Below are 26,684 nucleotides of genomic sequence, written 5' to 3'. Positions count from 1 at the left end.
TGCTCTTTTTGACCTTGATTCTTAATAGTAGCTCTTCTTGGCCCCCTACCTTATCTCCCCATTTCTTTTTCTTCATATATGTAGCAGCCGAGTTCCAGATTCTTAGCTTCCTCCTGCAAAACTTTGGAAGACTATTTTCATATTTTCATCTGTGGACAGGGCCACTTCTCTCTTCATATCTGTAAGAGGAATAGACTTTAATCTGAAGATCAGGGTCACAAAACACAAGACTGTTATGAGTACTCGAGGCTATGTAAAGAAATCCAACTCCACCTATCACAAGATTTTATTTCTGATAAAAAAGTGAAAACATATTTAAATCACCTTGCTGTTAAGTGTGTGTACAGCAAACATGGCTCCCTTGCAGTGGTTGCCTTTATTTACCTCTGGGTTGACACTCTGCCATGTATACAGCAGTAGCTAAATTGTTTGTTTGGGTCCAAGGCAGAATACTCTATGAATGACTGGCCATGCTTGTCCTTATCATATTAAAACTTCACTATCCACAGGGACATAAGACTATGGCATATAAAGTCAACTTTTTAGGTATATATATCCACACATTGTGCATATGCATCTAAATATACATGTGCTTTGAGAAAGGATAGGAAGAACAAAATGTTTAACTTTTTAAATTTCCTAAATTATCTACACTGAAGCAGTGTCACTTACATAAAGGAGAAATTATACTGAATATCTCCGCTAACATTCTAAAAACCTATTGTGTAACAGCCACACTTCTCACTTGCTTTATGAAGACCCCTACCATAATCATATTTTCCTTAAACCCACGTGTGATTTGGCATTATCAGCTCACATCATTCCAGCTTTCCGATCATTATATAATCATTGTTCTTATATTTCCCTCAAATCATTATTTCTGGACTTCTGGAGACCCTTCAAAGTAACACCAATGATTGATCCCATTTTTATGAGTACCCACAGTGTGTATAATTGTTTCTTTATCTGACTGTTCGTAGGCTGTTGAGTACTACACACAACTCTGACTCCCTAGGCATAAAAGATTTAGCTCTTTTTCAAAAATATTCAAAGATTACTTTCTTCAAAAGATCACCAAGCCAAACATTTGGCCATATTTTTATTTACTACATATACTATAAACATATACAATACATGCTACAAAAAAAAACATTTTTTAAAATTTAACTGTCAAGAAAGTGTATAGTGTTATAATACAATGGCACATGTTTCATATTTTATTTCAAATTGGTTTGCTTATCATCCATTTCAAACCTTTAATAGTGAAATGTTACTTATGGATAATTAAAATTATCTATTTGCATTATTAACAATAAACAATTCCAACAATTAATAAGAATTAACCATGTCAAATATTAGTATCCAAAAAAATGGGTTTTTGCAGAAATTATTATATAAAATATAGCAGCCAATTTCAGTTTATTTTGCTCAGTGACAATGTACATACGCACTTGAATAGGATTCTTGCATTTGCTTTTGGAAGATACTTATAAGAAGTCCTTTGAGTTCTTAAGGTCCAACAACTGCCAAACCCAGCCAAATCCAACCCAACAACTCATGTAATGGCTTTGGACAACCGATCACTGAGAAAGTCTTATGATTTGGATAGAGCTGCATGTTCCACCAAAATTACATATGATGAAAAGAGACATTACAAGCAAATATCAAGGTCAGAGGCAAAAAAAAAATACAAACATTCAAATCAGTTGTGACAAAGCTTTTCTACAAATATTTCAGATGTCATACTTTCAGGAAAACAAGATTTAATGTGTATCGGGTTTTACAGTATCTATGCTCTAACTCAAAATTTAAGAGTCATCAGATAGAATTAAGTCTAGTATTGCAAACCTGTCCATTCAACATTATTGAGCACCCACTATGTGCATAGCACTGTGCTAACATTTTAAAAGTTGAGTATTAATGTCTTTATCAAGCACTATCTTAGTGTGAGGTAAAAATATATTAAATTAGCGTCAACTCATTAGTTTGCTGTGGTAATGTATGTAATCCTGTGCCAGCTGGCTTCCCTGTGCCATATAATGAGCTTCTGCACACCCCACATTCACTCTCACAAATCTGTATGCCGGCTGTGCCAGGCACGGTGCTAGTCACTGGGATATCATGATTTGGCATACGTTCAATGAATGCAAATTAATCTTAACCTAAGCAAAACAACTGGAAAAATACATTACTTTTCTAAAATGAGGCCGAAAGCAAAGAACATGGTGTTTCTATTGGTCATATCACACCACAGACCAGTAAGTGCCTCTAGAATGGGAACTAAATTTGAAAAAGTTTCATATGGTAGTCTAAATAGCCTACATCATTTTTGGTCTCAGAAGTCAATTCTTTGGAGCACCTGACCCTATATAAACCATTCCATACTTAAAAGGGTTTGTAAACTAAACTTGAACATAAAGAGAAAGAGCCCCAAGTGAAGGCAGTTTATAACATAGTGTATTTCAAGCACTATTCTGGCCATATGAAATGAATAATGCATAAGTAATTCATGATCAGTTCAAACATTTTTCAAAGCACTAAAACCCTATCCCCAAACTCATGTAATTTTAACTTGATTTTCATACAAGTTGTACATAAAGCAAAGGGCAGAATTTGGCCCCTCAACCGTCCGTGGAATATTCTAAGTGATTGGTCCTTCCACTCCAAGTAGAAGCTAAGAATTCCAAAAAGTCCCCTGATAGAACAACGGCACTCAGGAGAATGGCCCTGCTGGATCCCGTTAGCCAGGAGTCCACTGAACTGTGGTAGCAATGTGAACCTACTACGACCCCTTGAGGGATGGCAGAGAGCTGGGAGTTTGGCTGTCCACGCAGTGAATCCAATACTGGCTTAAAGCTATGCACTGAATAAAGTGCTCTGCACATCCTGCTTATTATCTGGAATGAAAATAAACACTTATCTTGAGAATTAACCTATCTGCAGGTTTAGGGAAAAGGAATTACAAGGCTTGAAAGAATCCCAAGAAAAAGTATGAAGCATTGACTGGGAAGGAAGACAAATGCCTCTAGTAGTGTCCTCAGAATTCTCAGGATTCGAACTGTCAGAGTGAGTCATACAATGGTCATATTCCATAAATGAAAAAGCAATCCCACTGGGTACTATTCACACGTGCATGATTACTTCATGGGGTGGAAGGGAACAGTCTATTGCCATTTGACAGCATGGTTTCAGAATGAAAACCAAACCATTGAAGAAATCAGGGTAAGTGGTGTGCAACACTTCTCTCCCGTCCATCAGTTTTCCACAGGTTGATTTGCATTGCCTGAGAAAAGGGAGGCAAGGTGCCGATCCTTTCAGATACACTCAGGCAACAGTGCTACCACCTAAAATCACCAATTCAAAAGTTAACACACAAGCCCTCCAGTTTCGTACCCTGAATATGGTAAATAAGACCAGGGATGGAGTAGTTCAATCTAAAAAAGATCACAGGCAACAGAATGCTTATATAAACTAGACTGCTTTGACATCTGTAAGAAAACTGTATAGATGGCAATTGGAAAAAAAAAAGATTGTGCCCATCTGTCAGCAAAACTGTTTGTTGAGCTATACTCAGCTGAAGTCCTCATCGGGATTCTGTTGATCCAGCAGACGGACATGTGTGAATGGGAAGTGACCTCGTTTGCCATTACACTCCCCTTCCCACTGACCACTCACATTAATCTTCGTAACCTTTACCAGCTCACCGACCTGCAGGAGGAGAATAAGGACAGCACTTTATTTCCAGTTATGAATGCAACCTGAAAAACTCCATTCTCTGGTTAGCCATACCCTGCCCATGTGATTGCTCTAGGGCTGATATTACAGAAATGGCTATTTGCTGCCTCCCAAGCCCCAGCCACCAGACCGATTACTTATGGTTAATGCAGGCAAGAGGAAGAAGTGATTTTAGCAGTGCAGAGAAAAACAGAGTACAGAAAATAGGAGGGATGCTAGAAAATGACACCTTTTGGAAAGTACAAGTGTCTCTGGAGCAGCAACCCTACCTAGGATGATCTATATTCCCTGTCTGTGTACCCACTACTCTTAGCTTCCCGCCTGGTCCACACTGGCCCTCCCCTCTTTGGCATATAGCAGTGCAATCCCCCAGCCCACTCTTATACACACATCCTGGCCTGGTGTTGCTTGTAGAGCAGAAGGCAATCAGAGGAAGCATATGTCATTTGGTCCCAGAAAATGGAAGTGTTCCCATCACCTTCCTACCAAGGCAAGGCTTTCCGCACTTGGTACAGGCCAAGACTCCAAATTCCATCAGCTCCCTAAAAGCCTCAACCTTCTTCAGCTAGTTTTACTTGGCAGGCCACTGCCTGCCAGTTCCCCCAACAACCAACCCCTAGCAGGTACTGACAGACTTTGCTGCTCCCTCCATGCCACCTGGTACCTGTTCCTTAACACTAGGAGGACATCGTGTTTCTGCTGTTACAAAAAGTTTTCCTGTTGCAACATCAAATATTTTTGACAATCTAGGATATACCTGTGTCTTACTATGAAACCTAAAAGACAAGGTGTTTGATGAATGGATTCACCCTGTAGCCAAGTATTTCACAATGGTGAGGTAAGTTCCCAAATGTCACTAAAGAACTTTATGACTATCCTTGAACTATCAACATCTGAGTTCTGCACATCCAAGTGGTTTCTAAATGTTACTGTTCATTTGGTTTCATTAATAACAATATTTAACTTCCATAAAGGACTATAGTGCTTTATATACAATCATTTTCTAATCATATAATCCTATAAAATAGGAATTGTTTTCATTATGACATTCAGAACAACTACATGTTACACCTGAAGTCACAAAGCCAGTGACAGGGCTGAGATTTGAGCCCAGAAGTATCCAGCTCAAGCCCATTTATGTTCTTTCCACTATGTTAAGAACTTTCAAATTACGTACCCCTAGCCCTGTGCTGACTACTCGCCAAAGCCAACTCAAGTTTAGGCCAAGGCCTTCTCTTAAACCAGCCTGACCTCACTCACAGAGGAAATAGGTTACCTACTGACCTACCTACAATTTCCTAAAGAATTATATGAAAAGCTTAGAGGCCTAAAGTGGTTGCAGGAATCATAAGATGCTGAGAAAAGGAAGAGAGAAACCACGGAATATTAGAGAGACAAGGGATAAGATACAAGGGTGAGAAAAAGCAGCAGCTTGATGGGTTGATAATGAAGATGAAGGCTGATACGGAAAAGTGAGGACAGAGAAAAATGACACTGAATATCTGTCTTTGCAAACAGATCCAGTTCCTATAGGCTCTAGTGCCTAGGGTTCTGTTTATTCCCAGCAATCTTCCAATTCAATTCCTGATATCTGAGCAGGCCAACTATGACAAGCAAAAATTTTCAGTCTTTGTAGAGGAAGATCTGAACATCAAATGAGAATTTCCTTGGTGGTAAAAACAGCCTGGAAGATTTCTTCTTATATCCCCAATTCTAGTTCTCAAGACTACCTTGCTTGTTCTCATCTTTTAAAAATTCTTATAGTATTGCAAGAAGTTAGGCTCTACATAAACTCCATAACATGTGACTATTTCTAGTGAATTTTCCTCCTTTCTGACCTGTCAGCTACCTTTGACTCCCCATCCTTCTCTCTCTCACACACACATACAACACATTACTGGAATTAATGCCCCTGCACTGCTAGCCCCTTGCTATGTTACAGTAAACTTTATTAAGTACAACGCTCTTCCCTCTCATTTTTATTATATACTCATCTTATACTCAAGTACTATTCAGATAGCTGGACCCAGAATAAGTTCCTGACCTTTAGAAAGAAAAAAAACACTTAATGGCTGTCACATAGGTACATACACATGTAAATTCGCTGACCTACATACTTTTATACTTAGGATTGGTACATTCTACCAAATGATTTCATATCTAAATAAAAAGGTGAAAAGAATGTTATCTTTCTCCAGCTTTTCTTTGTTGCTCAGTTGCTCAGTCGTGTCCGATTCTTTGCGACCACATAGACTGCAGCATACCAGACTTCCCTGTCCTTCACTATCTCCCGGAGCTTTTCTAGGTGTTTTGTAAAAGATGGGTCTTCAGATACAAACTTAAGTCCACCATTCTACTTGACACCAAAACCCAGGTTTAAACACCTCTCTTTAAGATTAAGGCTGCCATTCTAAGAGTAAGATTGTTGTTATTCTTAAGTATTCAAAGTGCTGTCTCAAATCATGCCCCAAAGAGCTCTAAGTGACGGGTAGTTAAAATGTGGACCATCCACCCCCTCCATGTCATCAGTAACACAAAACCACACTAGCTTCTCCACAAGAGAGCAAAGCCTTCTGCTCTGCCCTCAGACCATTCTTTCTGCAGTGTTCAAAGTGAGAATGAATCAGGGCTCCCGTACAGCAAGATGCTAGTAGGGAGAAGAATGAAGTGCAAGATAGATCTTTGGACAGTATCAGAGTCATCTCTGATATACACTCTCTTGGTTCTACCCTACAGAGAAAGACTCAGGAAGAGCAACCATCTTCTGGAATCCAGAATCGTTTTTTATTTTTATTTTTTTTACAGTTTATTAGGTTCTTGGCAGAGAAGTCCAAACATCAAGGGGTGAAAGAAAGGTTGTGTCATGACTCCGAGGTAGACCTTATTACGGAGAAGGCAATGGCAGCCCACTCCAGTACTCTTGCCTGGGAAACCCCATGGACGGAGGAGCCTGGTAGGCTGCAGTCCACGGGGTTGCTAAGAGTTGAACACTACTGAGCGACTTCACTTTCACTTTTATGCAACGGAGAAGGAAATGGCAACCCACTCCAGTGTTCTTGCCTGGAGAATCCCAGGGATGGGAGAGCCTGGTGGGCTGCCGTCTATGGGGTTGCAGAGTCGGACACAACTGAAGCGACTTAGCAATAGCAGCAGACCTTATTAAAATTAAATACCCTATGCGTAATACCCTATGGGTTCTTTCTCCTGAAATAGTCCAAGTACATAGGGACTTCTGGGGTCAAGAATAGACAAGTCCCAAAGGCAAAAACATGACTATCTTTGAGAAAACATAAGGCCCTCGAGCTCCAACTGTCTGGAAGACAGGGTGGCTATGGAGCCTGAGGCAGAATGCAGGAGGGGATGGGGCAGTCTAGGAACATGGCACTCCATTAAGTGCAGTTCTTTCTCCAAGTCAGAAATGACACCATAATTTGTGCTCCTCTCCCTGTTAGGCAACAACACTCTAAAGGAGAATCCCTAAGGCAAGACCAGGGAGGGTAAGGGGGACGCACATAGGTTTGAAGCTTAGTGTACTAATTCAAAGACAAAAGAAAGCAAAACTGAGTATCTGCCCTAGAAATGCTACAATTTTAAGACACAAAGGAATGTACTCGCAGTAATAACTGTAGTTCTCACATTACTGATTTCAAAATTCACGTTACAGATTGAAGAAAAAATCCTCATCTGCACACTAATGAAAACAAAAGAACTTCTAAAGGACCTGAAGCATGACGTGGCAGTTAACCTTTCTTTTCATGAGGCAGACTTCATTAACACCTAGTAAAGGAGAGACTGATTCTTTCACCACCAAGGTACTATTTTAGTGTCGAGTTAGTTCCTAGTCTCTCAACCCTATACCACACCCTTAGGAGTAAGTCTGCAAGTAAATCATGGTGTCATCTGTAAAGAGGACAGAATGTAGTTACTCTACTTTCCTCACAACCAGGGAACTTAATGAACACTCACCTTTACCAGTGAGTTCTAGGGATGATTAGAAAAAAATTGAAGTCCAAATGGCATTAATTTTTGGTGTTCCCTGAACAGGAGACGTCAGAAACTGTGTAGCCTCCCCTGCTGGCGCAACCCTGGTGACTGCTTTTCGAGTTTCTACCCCTGCTGTCCAACAGGAAAGGCATCAATAGTTGCCAATGTTCCTTTGATCCAGATTTGCTGCATGATTCTTGTGAGCTCAGGGCAGGAAACACATATAACTAACTTTATGTAAATAAAGCCAGGGAAACCAAGTACAGAGACAGACTACAAGGACCTTGTTTTCAAATATTTTCAAACACACCAAGAACACATTTGGTAAATATTTCAAGATTTGACTGAAGGAGGGAAAAAAGTAAGAAAACTACAGCAATCTAAGACAGGGGTCAGCAAACTATGTGGCCCGTGAGCCACATCCAGCTGGTTGCCTGTTTCTGCAAATAGTTTTACTGTAATACAGCAAGCGCATTTGCTGTTTTGTCTACGGCTGCTTTCTAGCTACAGTAGCAAAGTGACAGAGGCTGCATGGCCTGTAAAGTCCTTCACAGAAAAAGTTTGCAGATCCCTGACCTAAGGAATAGGTAATATTTAGGGCCCATGTAAAATCCTTAAAATCAGTGAAGACAAGTGAGGCCAATTCAGTCTTAATTGATTCACTTGCCTCAGAGATGGACTGAAATGCACATGGCTCATATTGGTGGATCACTGCAGGTCTTCCAGATTTAACTTGTAGGCACGCTTCCTGGTGTCAAGCAAAAACACCACACTGAAGATAGGTGTTACCCTGATTGTAGTCCAAGTCCAAAAAGATTTTTCTGTAGCTCAACAACTGATAATAACTGAAACTAAGTTCCCCATCCTCTTGATGAGCGGTACATAGAACAGGTACATTTTAGCTCAACATAAGGAATTTTCTAAGAACTAGTACAGTCAACGTCTCGAGACCTGAGGTTCCCAAACTGAAGAGTCAGAGGCACTGCAGCAAATTCTGAGGGGTCCCACCAAGTATTTCGTAATTTTGAGGGAAACAGCAATACCTGATGTCTGTTACACCATGTGAACTACTAGATAAAGGTAGTTAACAATTTTGACATCAGATTACACTACATCCCTTTCAAAGATGCTATGTCTTTGCAAAGCTGGGATATGGCAGTTGCTATGATAAAATCAAGTACCTTATGAAAATAAGTTTGGAAGAGGAAACGAAAGTGGCAATGTTCATATGATCCCAAGGTTTGGGAAACTTTGCAATTTAATGGGGGGTTAAGTAACTGAAACTACTTTATTAAAATGAAAATATTATTTTCTTTCAATTATGTTTATTATTTTTTCAAGTGGGTATGAAGTTATTATATATACAGCCAAGACTTGTCATGCAGTTCTTACACTTCCTTATCTCATTTTTTCTCTCTGGAACAAAGGGGAAATTAAGATCTTCACTCCATTTTTCCATACATAGGTCAAAAGGCCTAAATAACTTAAGGTTTCAGAGCTCTACATGGCGAGATGTCGAGTTGATATAGTCACTGCTGCATAGAATCAGGGGCCCATGGAACTTTATATCTTCCCTATCTGTGACCAGAAGAACAGGTTCACACCTAAGTCCACCTGAAAGGCTCCTTGGTTACTCAGAAGTCTTATCTATCCAAGGCAAGAGGCCAGGCTGAATCAGAAAATGGAAGTTATATGAATAGTACATTCCAAGATAATGTGATTGTTCTGGACAGTCTACAGAGGCATGAAATAAACTTTAACACCTGCAATTTACAAGATAAGATTCATCACTATTCCAGCTCCCAAGGAGCCATGACTCATGAAACCAAAACCAATCAAATTGAAATCTCAGATAAAATATAAGATGAAAACAGTAAAAGGTGCCTCTGCACTGTTCTAGTGTTACTTCCAGTGTTTCTCCTTCAAAATACTCAGCCTATCTACATTTGTTTAAAATCTGTCTTTATTAGAAGTTCCAGGATGGAACAGATGGTGTCTTCCTGGTTCAGTTACATTCCCCCAGAGTTACAGTGAGCAGAGGAATACCCCTACTTTGGTTCTTTGCTAGAATTAATCCCTTCTTTCCAACAACCTTCATTCCTACTAGAGAAATCTGATGGGTGGGAAAAGAGGAAGTAGTCGTTGTCTTATATTCTACTGGAGGACTCTGGTTACAGCAAATATACCATGCAGGAAACATCCATCTGTAGAGGACAGGTGGATCCTGAACACATTCTTTAAGTACAGAAACCCTTCCTTCAAAAAAAAAAAAACCTTACAGAGACACCAATATATAACATAGTTAAAAACAAAGTTGCTTTGATTGAATTAAGAGAGGTAACACAGAGCGTGGCATCCTCAGATACCTTCTGGGAAATATTAGGAGTCTGAACCCTATTATATGTAGGATTCTGCCCACTTCTAAAATGCAATGATTTTAACACCAATTTCAAGCTAACTGTAGAACTCTACTAAAATGTGCCTAGCTTGTCTACAGATCTAAATTTATAATGGGTCAACTACAGCAATGAATTTTTTTCTCATCAGAATGCTAAGGTCAGAAAGTCAGAGCTTCCTAATCTTATCTCCTGGCTTCATCTCAACAGGGACTAGGCATCAGCTCCTATGAAAAACCAGAGATGGGAAAGGAAAACTGCCTCCCTGCATAGAGAGTACAAATGAGTTAAACCACACAAAACTGACATGGAGGGCAGCATCACTATTACAAAACAATAAGTACCACAGATGGAATCTGGGTATGGTTGAAAAGGCACCACTATAGATCTGGATTCCTCGTATCTCCAACAAGTTTAAACAACCCATTCGCTCCATCTCTACTTTTTTTCAATAAATGAATAGGGGTATCTAAGGTCTTTTCTAGCTTTAGATTTCTGTGATGCTAAACTAACATGATGTTTTCTTAAGTACATAAGGTGTTTTTAAAGCTATTATTTGGGGTATTTGTTCTAACTTGAAAGAGGCTATCTTCATCAGTCAACACATGTGGCTCAAAACTAATACCCAACCAAAAAAGGAAACTTACTGAGATCATAAACCACTCTTCTACTTTAGTCTTTATTTCACAAGATTTAGGTTTCACAGTAGGAGAGCAGCTCAACCATTTTGGAGTACTAAAGCCTCTAATTAAGGCAAACATTAAATCATTGGGGAAAACAATTCTGGGAATTCCCTGATGGTCCAGTGGTTAGGACTCGGCATTTCAATGCCGTGGGCCCAGGTTCAATCCCTGGTTAGGGAACTAATAAGATCCTGCAAACTGCTCAGTGAGGCCAAAAACAAAACAAACCAAACCAATTCTCTTTGAGAAAGGAATTGCAAATGGAAGCAAAATTAATGTGGTAACTATTCTCTCCTGGGTGTTAGCTAGCTATTTCCACGATAAATGAATGCTATTTCCACACTCCAGCCCAGTGCTAACAGGGACTGCAATAAATGTCAAGAGTCACAGCTGTCATGTGCCCAGTACCATCTTGGCTGTTGCCGTCATATGAACTTAAATGAAAACATGAGGCTAGAAACTTTTTTCCTTATCCTCCAAATTCTAAGGGGGAAAAAGTAGTGTGACCAAGACAACATGTAATTCCTTTCTCATCAAAACCAGGACACAATACGTTTTAGTCATGACGTGATCTCAAAATATACACATTTTAAAAGCACACATTTTTTTCTGTCAAACCTGTAGCCCTAACCCTCCTTTGCACCCACTCTTCAGAACGCAAAAGAAAAATTTTAAATCCAGTAATACCAGACTATTTCAAATAAATTTCAGCTCACTGTACAACCTAACACTTAGGCAACTCCCACTCCTCAGTGTATAAGCATGATCCAAAGGATTTTAGAGATTTCCATTTACAAAAATATATTAATACTTTAGCTCCTTCTCTACTAACCTGCACCCTCACCTGAGTAACTTCAACCTATGCTCATGAAATTTAGCTACTTGCTTAATTAAAGTTATCATATCTGGAAGGCTCTGAAAGACAGGAAAGCATGCCACTTCTACACTAGCTTTTATGCTGAACCACTACCTCTGCATAACTCAGAAAGGGAGGGAGGGAGGGAAGAAGAAAGAGAAGAAGTAAGAGACAAAGCTGTGAGTGCTAAAGACAAGAATAAATACAATGCAATGGTTGGCCAGAGGAGATGGGCTACCAAGGATAACTATTCACCAGTAAAAAGTAAAAATTTGTTCCTCAGGAGGAACTGGTTTCTTGAGTATAAAATGCATCAAACAACAAAGACCAAGTAAACTTGCTGCTTCTTGGAATTAATAATTTTGGGTATCTATCTCATTATACCTATACAATTAATCAATGGTAAGAAACCCCAAACCCCCTAAAGTAAAAACACATTTCTATTAGAAAATTCATTCAAGTATTTTGATAGAGACCACTTACACTCAAATTTGTGGAGCCCACTTATTTTAGATAATGATAAACAGAAAGAAACAGATTAGAATGTAGATGAAAAAAAATATTTTAGGTTAATTCCTGTGAATTCAGGTGGTGTTATTAAAGAAGTCAAAGTATGGTTTAGTAAATCAATCAGAACATTCAGTTATACAGTTTTAAGCTTACTCATTCCAAAACAGGTTTTCTATAAAAAAGAGAAAACCCAACATTAAGTGCCAAAATCAGTACTTAATGGTAAAAGTACCATTCAACATCTATAACAATGTTACAATGCTGCTGCTTGTATTCAGCATTCCTACAAAGCTCTACGAGGTCTGAAAGGGAGACCCTGTAGCAGATCTCTTCTTTCTACATTTTGCACATTATGTACCTCCAAAGCCAAGGCTGTCTTGTCGTAGGCATTAGGGACTCGCTTCTGGATTACCCTGGCATAAATGGGCCCATTCTGGAGGTTAGGGAGCGGAGTGTTGACGCTGGGTTGGGCATAGGGCCCAGGCTCCGGCCCACCCAGTGGCTGTGGGTGGGAACCCTCCTGGTTACCTCCAATCAGAGCCGATACTGAGGCGGAGGCAGGTCTATACTTCTCCACGTAAGGGACTGGAATCATCCCTCTCTTGCCTTCGCTGTCCTCCGCATTCCACCACTGCTCTTCAGGCTTATCCCGGATTCTCAGGATGTCTCCTTTCTTAAAGGGAAGATCTTCTTCATCATTCCCATTAAAGTCAAAGAGGGCTCGTACATACTCTGCCTCTTCCTGCCTGAGAATCACTCCACTACCCTGCCTGGATCTGGAAACTGGTTCTATCAACGTTGTAGTGTCCAAATAATGTATTTTGTAGAATTCCAGTAAAGCAGGCAATGAATCAAATTCTTGATCTCCTATTCGGAGTCTGGAGGGACTCACTCCTGGAAAAAAAAGAGCAAGGTATTATTGAAACATATACTGGAGATGAAATGCAGATTTTAAGCATCTCCCTGCACATATTTAGTCAATATATAACCAGAAAGAAAGAGAAGGAAAAAAAATAATCTAAATAACCCCTTCTCCTAACAGTAAACTAAGATCATACTTTGTAGCTCAAATGTTCCCTGGAAGAAAGTGAGCTATCACCACCTGCAGCAGAGAAGAGACAGAGGCTGTGACAGAGCAACCACGCCAGTCAGGACAGGCTCACATACTGGACCAAGGACAGAGCCCCATGGAGACTTCTTCTTCATTCTCCCAAAATGTTCTGTGGCTATTCCATTCACAGCGTACAAGGGTTCAAGGCTGTGTTAGTCTTCTTTTCAACCTCAGGAAATGTAGCAAGCTCTCCGTTTTCATAGGTCCCAGCAGCTATCCCAACTAGAGGCAGGATATTTTATTCTCAATTTTTCACTACTGCAAACAATGCCCTTACAAGTGCTTTTATTAATGAACATTTTTTATTACCTCCTTAGGATAAACTCCTTAAAATGCAACTGCTGGATCAAAGGGTAAGAACACTAAGGTTTACGTTGCCTAACTGTCGTCCAAAAAGTTTTATGATTTTACACTCTCATCAGTAGATTATGAGCTCCCATTTCCCCCATATCCTTGCCAAAACAGCAACGATGTCTCTTCTTAAATATCATCTTTGACTGTTTGAGGTTTTTCACGTTTATTGAATATTTGTACTTCTTTTGTGAAAATTACTTGTTCGAGTTCTTTGTTAAAGAGAGGGCCTAAACTACCCTCACCACTCCTATTAAAACCAGTCAATCAAAACAAAAACCTAGCCAATCCATCTAAAAACCCTTTGCTGTTAATGCTGTGAAACAGGAACACTGCGGTAGCCTAGCTGTCTAAATTGCTTCGCCACTCTAAAAAAATCAGACCAAATTATTTTGTTCAATGTTAGAAAACACTGTCCAGACCAGAAAAAGTACGTTTAAAATTCTCTGCTGGGGAAAGGTGAAGTGATAAAACTTTGGAGGTTAACCAAAAGTCCTCAATACAGAATGTATGTTAATGAGTGACTTCTCTTTCCACCCAGATGAAAGAAAGGCCAAGACACAATTTAGAGGACAGATGCACATTTCTTACATTGCAAAAGTCCATCTGTGGAATTCATGGCTATAAACTAAAACAAGTTAATAGCCCACAGTCAGTAATGTTGGCTGTCTCTCTGACTCAAGATGTTGAAATACATGCTCATACCCAGGATTGTCCATCTATGGCAAATACTCTTCAGACACCAGCAGAATGCAACCCCAATAGTTCCAAGTGCAGAACGGGTGACTGGAGAGATGATTTTGGTTATGACCATACCAGAGCACAGTGGTGCTATATTCAGGAGTTTCTCTTCTCTAAAGATGATTACTGATGGGTAATTATCCCTATTCCAGCCTGGTAAACAAGGAGATGCATGGCTACCTCATCTATCACTTCTAGGCTACAGTGATCCTTCAGGCCTGTGGAACTATGTGAAGGACAGAGTCAGTGTGAGCTCCAAGAAGACACTACTCTGAACTGCCTGGTCAAGAAAGCCTAAAGGGCAGAGTGGTAGGGAGAACCTTCACACCAGCAGAGAACCTGGCTTAGAAAATGGTCCTGGTGACACCTGGGAAGAAAAGTTCCCTTCCTAGAATTTACCCAACAATAACGCCAAGGTGCAACTGCCAACATGGCTTTCACTAGTCACCCTTTAGGGACCGTGCTTGTTAAGTGTTAGATATTATTCCTAATGAACATAACTCTCAAGTGAGGAAAAGCTACATGAAAATCTGTCCCCAGGTTTGAGAAACTCACAGCATAGCTGAGCATACAAAGGCAAACACAGTGTGGCTAGTGAGCAAGGAGCACAGCAACATGTTTCAGGAAGACATTCTTTTTCTCCCCTGGCATTCCCTTCCAACTCGGGATGTACTCTTACAAAAATCAGTGGCAACAACAAACTATGTTCTAAGATAGAACAAAATTACGATAAAAGAATAGCTCCTTCCATTCCTGAATGGTTCTTTCTTTCCTTCTTTTGTTTTGCCACATTGGGAAGCTTGCGAGATCTCAGTTCTCTGACAAGGAATTGAACCAAGATCCCAGCAGCGAAAGCTTGGAGTCCTAACCATTGAACCACCAGAGAACTCTCTCTTTTCCTATTCTAATGACATTATAATTATTCCATAGAGGAATGCCTGTTTTTGTGTACTGCTGCAGCAGTTACATGTTTTTTATACATACATATATATGGGGCAATCAAGCTTCAGGAGAGGCGGGGGAACAAAACACACATACATACGTTCCAGATAAGCGCAAACCTCACCACAGCTATGTGCTCCAGCTCCTTTTCCCTAGTTCATCTCTTTCCAACCACAAACAGCTAAAGGCAGGAAATAGAAGGGCGGGAAAGGAAGGAGACACAGTCAGTCAGTCTAGAGAACAGAACCAACGGCAGAGTTCTCATAGCTGGGACTTGGAAAACCTCAGACTTGTTCTCCATCAAACCTGTGCTGGATTCTAAATGTGCAGTTATGAACATAGTCAGAAATCAAAATCAATGCAGTCAGAGCTATCTTTTAACCAAGAGTTGTACATGCTCAAGTCATCACTTCCAAGCATGCCAGCCCTCAGGTTACAACAGTTTTTACAATACCATTTCCTGAGGGTTTTATGAAGAACACCCAAGAGCTCTGTGGGCTAAACAGGCCAAGTCACTTCTGGCATGAGCATCGCCATAGTGGCCCCATTATCAGTCTCTTAATCTCACACTTCCTCTCCTTTCCTCTTTCCTAAATTCCTATTCCCTCTCTTCTTTCTCCACTGCCTATGGTATTTATAGAGGTTCCCTGAACGCTCTTACCATCTGTCCACTACAAAGACTAACAAGGCCACTGACTTCCATTTGAAAAAGTATCCTGGAGTTCTAAAAATGGTGGATATCAGCATGTGACTTTGCAGATTTAGACTTACAAAGTTTGAAGAATTCAGGCTATGGTATCTGAATTGTTATTTAACTTTTCACAGGGATCTATATAATAATTTCTATCTAATAATAATAATGAAGTTCCTAAAAGTAGCTGGTATATTATAGATGCCCAATAAAAGGCAAATCAGCTTAATGTACACCCCCCCCAAACCTCTGAACACCTCTGTAAATTTTCAACTCATCCCTAAACCCAGAGTCTGCTACACTGTTTCCCAAAGATTCCACAGAATCTCAAGATGCTTCTCAAAAAGTTCTGTGGTCAGACTGGTTTGAAAAACCCACTATCCAATACCTGCCTGTCTAGAGTCATAATTTCACATGAACATAGGAAAGGCTTAGAGAAGTCCGGCAATAAATAAACACATTTCCTTTTACTACGGATTTTTTTCTGGGGGGGGAGGGTGTCTAAAATCTTTAAGTAACTCACTAAAGAACTCCTCAAGAGAACCAATGAATATCTTTAACTCTGATATTAAAGAGTAAATCATGAGGACCACCTTTGAGAACTACAAGGATGAGCCAAACAAATGAAATAGATGCTAGAGGTTCGAAAAGGCAGCAGTGGATAAGAGGCATCTCCTAGCATCTCCAGAAGCGTCCTGGCCCAGCACCACCTTGACAAAGAAGCACAATCATCACCCAAGCATCTGCCCCCACCCCCAAAATGAGACAAGTTTTTATGTTCCCCTCACCCACTAGGGCCAACAGGTGGGAGGTTCTGGGTTGAGCGGGTAATGGAAGGCATCATCTTATTTCCACGCACTGGATCCAAGGTTCCTTCATACATCTTGATGCACCCCCTCCACCCAGCACTTACTCCTTCAGACATGCTGTGAGCCTCTCAAAGCTGAGAATTGTTTTCCATCTTGCTTCAATTTTTCCCTCTCCACCACATCTGTTAATATACCTAATGCTAGTTCCATTCCTAAGCATTTAATATACTAAAACTCATTTAACCCTTGAAATAACCCTGTCAGTACTATTTCCCTTCTTTAACTGATGAGGAAACTGAGGCAGAGAGAAGTTAAAGAACTTGCCCACAATTATATAAGCAGTAAGCAGAAGGTAAGGAAAATTCAAACCCAGACTTCAGAACACGAGCTTTTAACTATTCTCCCAACTCATATTTACTGTTTTATCGACTGTCTATTGGACAAGGTCTAGTAAAACCTCATGTTCAAGAGATAAAAACTAGTGGATCAATCAACGATTGCGAAGTCTTCGCAAGAGGTACACCTGACAGAGTATGACCAGTGGACTTGACCAAGCCCTGCCCTACAGCCCTGGGGCAATCAGGGGACTTCCAGGCGATGGCAGCACTGGCAGCCTGTGAGAGCTAAACACAAGTTAAAAACAAGTTGACTGGAAAAGGTTCAGAATATCTGGTCTATTTTGTTCGTGTACCTCTAAAATGTATATCTAAGCCATTCCGTACAAATTCATCCTATGCATTATGTCCACAAAATACACTATGTAATCCTAGACAAAAAGCTCATTTCCCGTATTTAATCTGCCAAATAAGGTTATTAAAAACCTCTTCATCACTGACGTTAGACAGCAGATGCATACTGCCTGAGCGCTAAAGCCAGTTTCTCGTCATCCTTTCCTTTGGTCTTTATTTAGGCCATGCCACGCAGCATGCAGGATCTTAGTTCCCCAACCAGGGATCGAAGCCATGACCCCTACAGTGGAAGCGTGGAGTCTTCACCACGGGACAGCCAAGAAAGTCCCTCCTTTCAGTCTATAAACAGAACCTGGGGCCCAGAACAGAGACAAAAGTGTTGAGGCTTCAAAGTGCACTGCTGGGATCTCAAAAGTAAACTGGCTTTGACAGAAAGGAGTGCAGCGTAACAGTATCAGCTCTCAGGTCACAATTCCTAGGTTCAATTCTGGCTCAGTCACTTACAAGCTGTGTGACTTTGGGGCACTTTACTGTATCTCTGCCTCTCAGTTTCCTCATCTATAAAATGGAAAGAGTTTAGTAAGTGGAGATCATAGTACTTTCCTTACTGGATCGTTATAGACAGTAAATGAGACAAGGCATATAATGTACTCAGCAAAGTGCCTGGCACAGAATAACCAGTCAATAAATGTCAGCTATTAATATTGTATATGCCTTTCTAAAATTCAAGAAATTCTTCTGTGTGGTTTCAAAAGAAAAAAGCTTGATAGGGGGAGGGGGAGAACAAAGATTAAGTAATCTATATATAAAGACAGCAACTGAATCAATTGTCCTATGCAGAAAATAGGGTACATGGCAGAAACAAAAACGACCACAATGCCCATGAACTTTCCACACCCCAACCACAAACTCTGGCAATCCTCACCTTCTCTCTTGGGCCAAAGATCTGAATTCATATCTGTTATGAAAAGGTGGAGCTCAATATTAAGGTAACAGCTGAGATTAAAGTCTTTAACACCAAGATGTGGGGAAAGCTCAAACAAAGCTGTGGGTTAGTCGTTCAGTCGTGTCCAACTCTTTGCGACCCCATGGATTGTAGCCCACCAGGCTCCTCAGTCCATGGGATTCTCCAGGGAAGAATACTGGACTGGGTTGCCATTTCCTTCTCCAGATCATCTTCCCCACCCAGGGATTGAACCTGGGTTCTCCTGCATTGCAGGCAGATTCCTTACCATCTGAGCCACCAGGGAAGCCCCTGCTGCTATTTCCAAATTTTGCAACCACCAAAACACACAAAAGGTTGAGAACTTGAGTTTCAGTGACTGTTTGCCATCGTGTCACTGCACAGTAATGCAAAACCCCAGACATCATGAAGGTGGTAAAAACTAGAACATATTTGGTTTAGAGTAAACACACAAATATTCCCACCTCATGTTATAATGCTATTAAACCAACCAGACTGAGGAAGACCTAGAGTAATTTGTCAGCTTTACAATCTCTATGCTCTTTTTAAAATTGGTATGTGTTAACAAGAGACTATCCCATTTCATTTCTGGTCAGAGAGAATAAACCAAAATTAGGACTCTCCTAAAAGAGCAAGTCTGCAAAGGCTGGTTCAGGAGTCTCCTAATTCAGGTGAGACTGGCCTGAATCTACTCTCACGTGGTCAGGATGAAACTGCTTCCACCTGGAACAGCGAGGCAGCACTAAGACTCTCCGTACCGTTACATAGATAACCGTAACCTCAGAATTACTCTGTATACCACAAATCTCAAGTACCAAGGGCATAAATCCCGTTAACAACTCCAGTGGCCTGGGTGAGTGTCATGTCTCAACCTTTAGCAAGGAAGATCCAGTGCAGATCATTTAAACTCTCGAGAGAATCACTTCAGTGGGATCTGTTTCCAACATCTAGGAAGACTCAGGCCACAGCCTTCAACTTACTGAACAAGGAGAGGCCCTGGAGGACAAGACTGATAATGTTCAAGTCCAGGGAAAAATGAAGTTCCATTCACTTTCAGGGAAGGGAATGTTTCCACTGGCTTATTTCTGAATTATTTCCTGAAATTAAAAAAAAAATCTTTCCTCCACTGATTGCTTTGAAAACTATAACCCCCTCATTGTAGAGAACAGTCTCTGGACGCTAAGATCTCTTGGACACAGTCAGCCGGTCATCAGCTTATTCAGGGCTGGTTACAGAGGCTTTTCTTCTATAACGAAGGCACTTAGCTCACCACCTTCATCCTCCGCGGGGCAAGAGGAAGGTAAAAGTATTTTGGAAAAATGCCCAAGAAAGGAAAAAGCTGACCGGTTTCCTGAGGGTGTCTCCATCCCTCTCGGCCAGTATGTGGTGACTTCCTACCAAAGGCCACCAGGGGAGTACAGCCAAACCCGGCTCTCAACACTGCAGGAAATGTTTCAAGCCTAAAAAGCCACTTGTAGGATTATCGGATTCATTCCCGGCACCGCTGCCAAGTGATGCCCCCGCAGTGCCAACATCTTTCTTAGCTCTTTGTCCCCACGTTGCCCGGCTCTGCTCGTGCGCTAGCCCCACCCTGGGGCCGAGGCAGTTCCCCTTCCCCTGGGCTGTCCTCCCAAGTCACACCCAGAGGCCTGGGTCAGCGGCTCCTCCTCCCCCACACACTCGCGCTGGTCCGTGGGAGCGAGCCCCGGCAGAGGCTGCGCCCCGGCCACGCTCACTCCAGCCCTCTGCCCACGTCCCTCGTGGGGGTCAGCTCTCGAGGAGCAGCCAGCCAGGCTGGGGAGTTCCGCGGCCCTCACCCCCGCCCGGGGCCTCCCGTCCCGTCCGTCCCTCACCCGGCGGAGGCTGGGCGGGCGACGGTGGCACCGGCGGGCGCGGGCCGCTGCTGTTGATGATGTAGTGGGAGACGCGCGAGTTCTCGGAGACGCTGAGCACATAGTCCCCGGGGCTAGTGCTCGAGTCCCGCACCAGGAACACCCCGTGCCGCTGGCCCTGCAACAGCGCCACCGCCTCCTGCCGACTCAGCCGCCCCCAGTACCAGCTACTCCGCTCCTCCGAGTCGAAGTTGCCCGCCATGGCCGCCTCCGCGCCTACACGCTGGGCCGCCGCCACCGCCGCCGCGCGCGCCCCTCCACTCCCGGCCCCCGCCGCCCAGCGGACCGGCTTCGGTCTCAGCCTCACAGCAGCCCCCGAAATGGCGGCGGCGGCCGCAGGCCTTCCCCACCGGAAATGACGTGCTCCTGGCCCCCGGGAGGATGCCGGGAAGGGGACCGCCGCCCGCCATTGGGAGAAGGGCAAGTGACAGATTGTGCGCGCACTGCGCATGCGGCCTCTTGGGCGTCGCAGCCTGGCTGGGACTGGGACTGCAGAGGGTGAGGGGGAGTCCAGGACCGAGGGGCGGTGCTTCAGCTGCCAGTCGGCTGTTGGCCACGCGGTCCTTTGCTCCTCCAGGTTTCAAGTTACTGGAAGGCCCAGGCTTCTAGGCAGCGACTAGGGTACAGAATTTGAACAGAAAAGATGATGTGGCCCCAGGACCTGTTTCCTGAGACTGTCTTTTTCTGATGGTTCCTCCAGCTTCTCCCCATGCCTGCTGAAGTTCTTGTTTTCATTGATTCATTCAGCAAACAGTTGACACCACATTTGCCCTGAGGGTGCAAAGGTCATCAAGGGTGAGCCCTTCCCTCATCGAATTCTCAGACCAGTGGGAGAAACCAGGAAACAGTCTATGAGGAAGGCGTGCCAAGTGGTACGATGGGGAAGAGGCAAGGGGCTCTAGGAACACATAGCAGAGCCCCCTAATCCATTCTGTAGAGGAATCCAGGAGGGCTTCCCAGAGGAGGTGACTTGCACTGAATATTGAATGGCAGTCAGGGAAGAGCATTCAAGACAAAGGGAACAGAGTGTGCCAAGCCAGGTGGAAGTATGGAGTTCTCTCTGTTTAGGCTCTCAAGACACCTGCCCAGATTCTCTAAACTCTAACTGTGGCCATGGGTATCCTCTGCTCTCCCTGCTGTCAGGACCATTTCTACCTCTACATCCAGTATCTATTTTTGTATTCCTGTGACAGCCTGCTCACTGGTATTCTATAGTCTCAGTTCAGTTCAGTCGCTCAGTCGTGTCCGACTCTTTGCGACCCCATGAATCGCAGCACGTCAGGCCTTATAGTCTTGCTGCCCCTAATTGTATAGCACACATCTGCCAGTTTGCACTTTCTCAATTATAGCTCTGAGTCGGCTGCTATTCTGTATAAAACTTTTAACAACTTCCAGGTGTTAGAACTCCTCATTCACCTCACAGCATACAACCAAGCCACCATCTCATCTTCACCACTTCTACATGAACCTCATGTTTCTTCTTTCTGGAATGCTCCTCCACTCCTTTTGGGATCTCAGTGTCAAAAGTCTCCCCTTTCCTGACCATCACATCACTCCCTCTCTGTATGTACAGCCCTATTTCCTTATTATCTCTATTATGGTTCTTAACCACTGTACTGTAATCTTTCATTTACAAGTCTGTACGCCATGGTAGATCTCCTCAAAGGCCAAGCATCTATTGTAGGAGGCACTCCATAATCATTTATAATAACAGCTAACATTTATTCAGGAAATATACCTGCCAGGCATAGTGGTTGCTGCCCTTAGATGGATCATTTCATTTAATCCTCTCACAACCTTATGGGTTGGTCCCATTTAACCAGTGAAGCTCAGAGGGGTTAGGTGACTTGTCCAGAGACACATAGCTGCTGTTGGGATCTGGGATTCAAATCCTGGAAGGAGTTGAGAGCTATGATCACTCTGCTGTGTCTTCAGACTTCTGGGGATAGGAAAGACAGGAGATGGGGGGGGGGTGGAGGAAGGATGGCAGAAATAAACATTTTTAAAAAATCTGTCAGCCCTGGGTTTTATGGTCTTGTATGAATAACATACCTCTTCCAGACCCACTTCACATGCCCCTGGGCCTGCTCTGGGAAGGGGTGGGGAGCAAGGGCATCTTCCCTGCTGTGGGTGACTCATCACGACCCTGGCTTAGTCACAGCATGTCACCACAAGCCAGCAGAAGAAGCCAGCCCAGGGTGAAGTCTGGTCCTTTGGGGAAGAGAAGTGCCAGCTTTTCATTTCCCCAGGATGCCTGGCCTTTGGGGCAGGACATTTCCATGGACTGCCATGGGGGTCTGAAGCAGTGCCTCTAAGCCCCCTTTCTAGGACATGTGGACACGACAGAACAAAATACCTTAAAAGAAGAGAAAAAGAAAGAAGGAAAGAAAGAGGAGAAGAAAAGAAACAAATAAAAAGAGGTGGGAGGGAGGAGAGAACAAATCATAACTGAGCTGAAAAACAGGCAAGGAGATTGGTAAAGAGGGGATGAAAAAGTGAAAGTGTGAGTCGTTCTTTGGGACCACGTGGATTGTAGCCCGCCGGGCTTCTCTGTCCGTGGAATTCTCCAGGCAAGAATACTGGAGTGGATAGCCATTCCCTTCTCTAGGGGAACCTCCTGACCCAAGAAACAAACACAGGTCTCCTGCACTGCAGGCAGATTCTTTACCGTCTGAAACACCAGGAAAAGAGGGGATACCTAGCACTAGGCAGCTGTTAAGTGTATTCTGCCTTGGAGTACAGAGAACCTGCAAATTCAGAGGCCAAGGAGGTGGGAATGGGAGTGGCCTTGGGACAAAAAGAAGACAAGTGCTACTGCCCCTCCCTCCTTTCTCTTCCCCTTCCCCCTCCTCTCCCCTTCTTACAGAAAGATTTACATCTATGGTGGTGGCTTTTGCCCCTTGATAAGTCTGAGATCTGCCCTACAAAGAATGGAAAGAATGTGACCTTCTTGTGCAAGAAGATGCTCCTGGAGTTGCCTGAAGGAGAAGCAGAGATGAAAGGGGAAAAGAAAGAGAAGGCTTCCCTAGTTCAAGAGAAAACCACATCAAAGTCCTCCACTCCCTCCCCTCTAACCAAAGAAAGGCGTTCCTGGGAATTCCCTGGCTATCCAGTGGTTAGGACTCTGTATTTTCACTTCGGAGAAAGGCATTATTTTAGCAAAGGACCAGGAGCAGGGGCTCAAGGACCTATTTGCCTGACTGTGTTTGTGTCTCCTAAAGTCATGAAAGTTGACTCATACAGCTGTGCAAGTTGTGCACTGCACAACTCTAGGGTACTATGTAAACGAAACCCTCTGGAGTTGGGTTAGTCACACTCACTTTTCCTTCAAAAAAAAAAAGGTATTCCTGTGAAGATGACAAAAGTTGCTATATACAGAGAAAACTGACAGTATCACCTTGAAAAATGTGTCAGAGAGAAAGGGAGAGACAAAATTTGGTGTATGTATGTATAGGCACCATTTGTATTGGTGGGAAAATACATTTCTGCCTAGTTCTCATCCATGGATGGAGACAAGAAGAGAGAAAGGAGACAGAAAAACTCCCAAGTCTCAAAAAAACCAAAAATAATCCCAAGTCTCTGCTGGAGTTTTTTGATTATTCCACCCCCCCTCCCCCTACCAGTGAGTAGCCCTTAGTTTTGCAAAGACAAGGATCTGTCTTAAGCTGTGCAAATGTAGGATCTAGAGGCAACTCTGGGGAGGGAAGTCAAGGGATTGCAAGGCAGAGGGAGGGGAGGAAAGCATGCTGGGAACCAAGGCAGAAGGTGGGACCTTCCTTTTGTTGTTGTTTAGTCGCTTAGTTGTGTCAGACTCTTTGCAACCCCATGGACTACAGCATGCCAGGCTACCCTGTCCTTCACTATCTCCTGGAGTTTACCCAAACTCATGTCCGTTGAGTCAGTGATGCCATCCAATCATCTCATCCTCTGTCGTCCCCCTCTCCTCCTGCCCTCAATCTTTCCCAGCATCAAAGTGAAAGTGAAAGTGAAGTCGCTCAGTCGTGTCCGACTCCTTGCGACCCCATGGCCTGTAGCCTACCAGGCTCCTCCGTCCATGGGATTCTCCAGGCAAGACTACTGGAGTGGGTTGCCATTTCCTTCTCCAGGGGATCTTTCCGACCCAGGGATCAAACTCAAGTCTCCCACATTGCAGGCAGACGCTTTAGCCTCTGAGCCATCAGGGAAGCCCCCAAAACATCCAGCATCAAGGTCTTTTCAAATGAGTCAGCTCTTTGCATCAGGTGGCCAAAGTATTGGAGTTTCAGCTTCAACATCAGTCCTTCCAATGAACTCCCAGGACTGATCTCCTTTAGGATGGACTGTTGGATCTCCTTGCAGTCCAAGGGACTCTCGAGTCTTCTCCAACACCACAGTTTAAAAGCATCAATTCTTTGGTGCTCAGCTTTCTTTATAGGCCAACTCTCACATCCATACATGACTACTGGAAAAACCATAGCTTTGACTAGATGGACCTTTGTTGGCAAAGTAATGTCTCTGCTTTTTAATGTGCTGTCTAGGTTGATCATAACTTTCCTTCCAAGGAGTAAGTATCTTTTAATTTCATGGCTGCAATCACCATCTGGAGTGATTTTGGAGCCCCAAAAAATAAAGTCAGCCATTGTTTCCACTGTTTCCCCATCTATTAGCCATGAAGTGATGGGACCGAATGCCATGATCTTAGTTTTCTGAATACTTATGTCCACTGAGTCGGTGATGCCATGCAACCATCTCATACTCTCTCGTCCCCTTCTCCTCCCGCCTTCAATCTTTCCCAGCATCAGGGTCTTTTCCAGTGAGTCAGCTCTTCACATCAGGTAGCCAAAGGATTGGAGCTTCAGCTTCAGCATCAGTCCTTCCAATGAATATTCAGGACTGATTTCCTTTAGGATTGACTGGTTTGATCTCCTTGCAAATCAAGGGACTCTCAAGAGTCTTCTCCAGCACCACAGTTGGGACCTTCCTAGAGAGGTCAGTGAGATGTTCCCTGGGATGACAACATGCTTTGGGGCTTTTGAGATTCATTCATCTGCTTTGCGTCAATGTAAATCCCTCTGCTCGCCCCATCCTTTAGGAGAGCTGCTCACACAGATACCTCTGCAGGGAGAAATCAAGGAGAAGGTGTCTGGAGTTCCCTGGCAGTCCAGTGGTTAGAGCTCTGTGCCTCCAATGCAAAGGAACTAGGATCCTTCATGCCATGTGGCATGGCCAAAAAAAGAAAAAAGAGAGAGGGTGCCATCTTCCTTGTTTCCATCCTCACGGAGCTGAGAAAAATTGAGAAAATCTGAAGGAGGTGAGATGCAAGTGTGCCTGTGTTCTCTTCTGCCCTTCTCCTCCTGCCCACTCCTTTCTGGCCCCACTAACCCTTCTCTTCCTCCCTGCTTTGACTTGCTGTTTCCTCTACCCACATGTCCACTGTCATCCCCTCAGAGACCTCCTTCCTCGGTCTCTGCTCCCACATCGCTTCATCAAGGAGACCTACCCATTCAACACTGCAGATCGCCTACCCCACTCTCCCCCCTCCCCCTCTCTGCTTTGTTTCCCTTGTACTCACCTCCTTCTAATTTTACAGATTTGTTTCAACCATTGTCCTCTTTCCTAATATGTGTAAGCTCCATAGGAGCAAGAATTTTGGTCTTTTTGCTCGTGTTGTATCTCAAGCACCTGGCAGAATGCCTGGCACGTAGGCTAGGTGAATGTTAGTTGAATGACGAAATGACTGAAAGGAGAGTCCAGTGGAGGCACTTGTTCAGAGTCAGATTTAGCTTCCTGTAATTGGCAGGTGTCTCTTGGCGAGCACCGCCCTTCCCGCAGGAGGTGAGCTGGGGGTGCACAATGTTTTTGGTTACCTCTCAAAAGGATAGGTCTGCGGCTGCATCTGGACTGGGTCGGTGACATCACTCTCCCATGTGCTTCCGCTTGCTAGAGGAAGGCATGTGGTTACAGTTGTAAAGCTGGTAATTGCACCTATCCGATTGCTTATCTTATCTGTCGCCTCCTTGGTGTCAGCTTCTCAGGGCGCGGTTTCTACTGACAAGAATGGACAAATTATTGTGGTGCTTTCATTTTTCTGTAACTTAATTTGTGGGGTGGCATCTCAAATCTAGGAGTGGTCACAGAATGGTGTGAACCCTGATACAAAATTAGTTCAGTTAGGTTCAGTCGCTTAGTCATGTCCGACTCTTTGCGACTCCATGAACTACAACATGCCAGGCTTCCCTGTCTGTCCATCACCAGCTCCCGGAGCTTGCTCAAACTCATGTCTATTGAGTCAGTGATGCCATCCAGCCATCTCATCCTCTGTTGTCCCCTTCTCCTCCTGCCTTCAATCTT

At 43.2% G+C, this 26,684-nt stretch overlaps 1 protein-coding gene and 2 long non-coding RNA genes across 5 annotated transcripts; 1 reads left to right on the top strand and 2 right to left on the bottom strand.

Moving 5' to 3' along the window:
- Window positions 1–1,058: 1,058 nt before the first annotated feature.
- CRK (CRK proto-oncogene, adaptor protein) lies at window positions 1,059–20,711 on the bottom strand. Of its 3 annotated transcripts, none has more exons than XM_081580119.1 (3): window positions 20,316–20,711; window positions 12,523–13,058; window positions 1,059–3,708 (listed from the first exon to the last, which is right to left on the bottom strand). In XM_081580119.1, the coding sequence occupies exons 1-3, from the start codon at window positions 20,554–20,556 to the stop codon at window positions 3,571–3,573; spliced, it is 915 nt and encodes a 304-aa protein (XP_081436245.1). In that variant the 5' UTR covers window positions 20,557–20,711; the 3' UTR covers window positions 1,059–3,570. The 3 variants fall into 3 exon arrangements, with proteins under 3 accessions (XP_081436245.1, XP_081436247.1, XP_081436246.1); XM_081580121.1 differs by having other exon boundaries at window positions 12,693–13,058; XM_081580120.1 differs by having other exon boundaries at window positions 12,523–13,055; window positions 20,364–20,711.
- On the top strand, window positions 10,884–20,698 carry LOC145542069 (uncharacterized). The gene is made up of 2 exons (XR_014079566.1): window positions 10,884–10,957; window positions 18,722–20,698. It is a non-coding gene; the product is annotated as an uncharacterized LOC145542069 (long non-coding RNA).
- Window positions 20,712–23,797: 3,086 nt separating the features above from the next.
- LOC145542071 (uncharacterized) lies at window positions 23,798–26,069 on the bottom strand. Its single transcript, XR_014079568.1, has 2 exons — window positions 25,906–26,069; window positions 23,798–25,615 (listed from the first exon to the last, which is right to left on the bottom strand). It is a non-coding gene; the product is annotated as an uncharacterized LOC145542071 (long non-coding RNA).
- Between the last annotated feature and the right edge of the window lie 615 nt (window positions 26,070–26,684).

The sequence above is a fragment of the Giraffa tippelskirchi genome, chromosome 3 (genome assembly GCF_054371585.1).
Source record: "Giraffa tippelskirchi isolate mGirTip1 chromosome 3, T2T-mGirTip1v1.2.pri, whole genome shotgun sequence".
Classification (NCBI taxonomy): Eukaryota; Metazoa; Chordata; class Mammalia; order Artiodactyla; family Giraffidae; genus Giraffa; species Giraffa tippelskirchi.
This window is presented reverse-complemented; position numbering and strand designations above follow the sequence as displayed.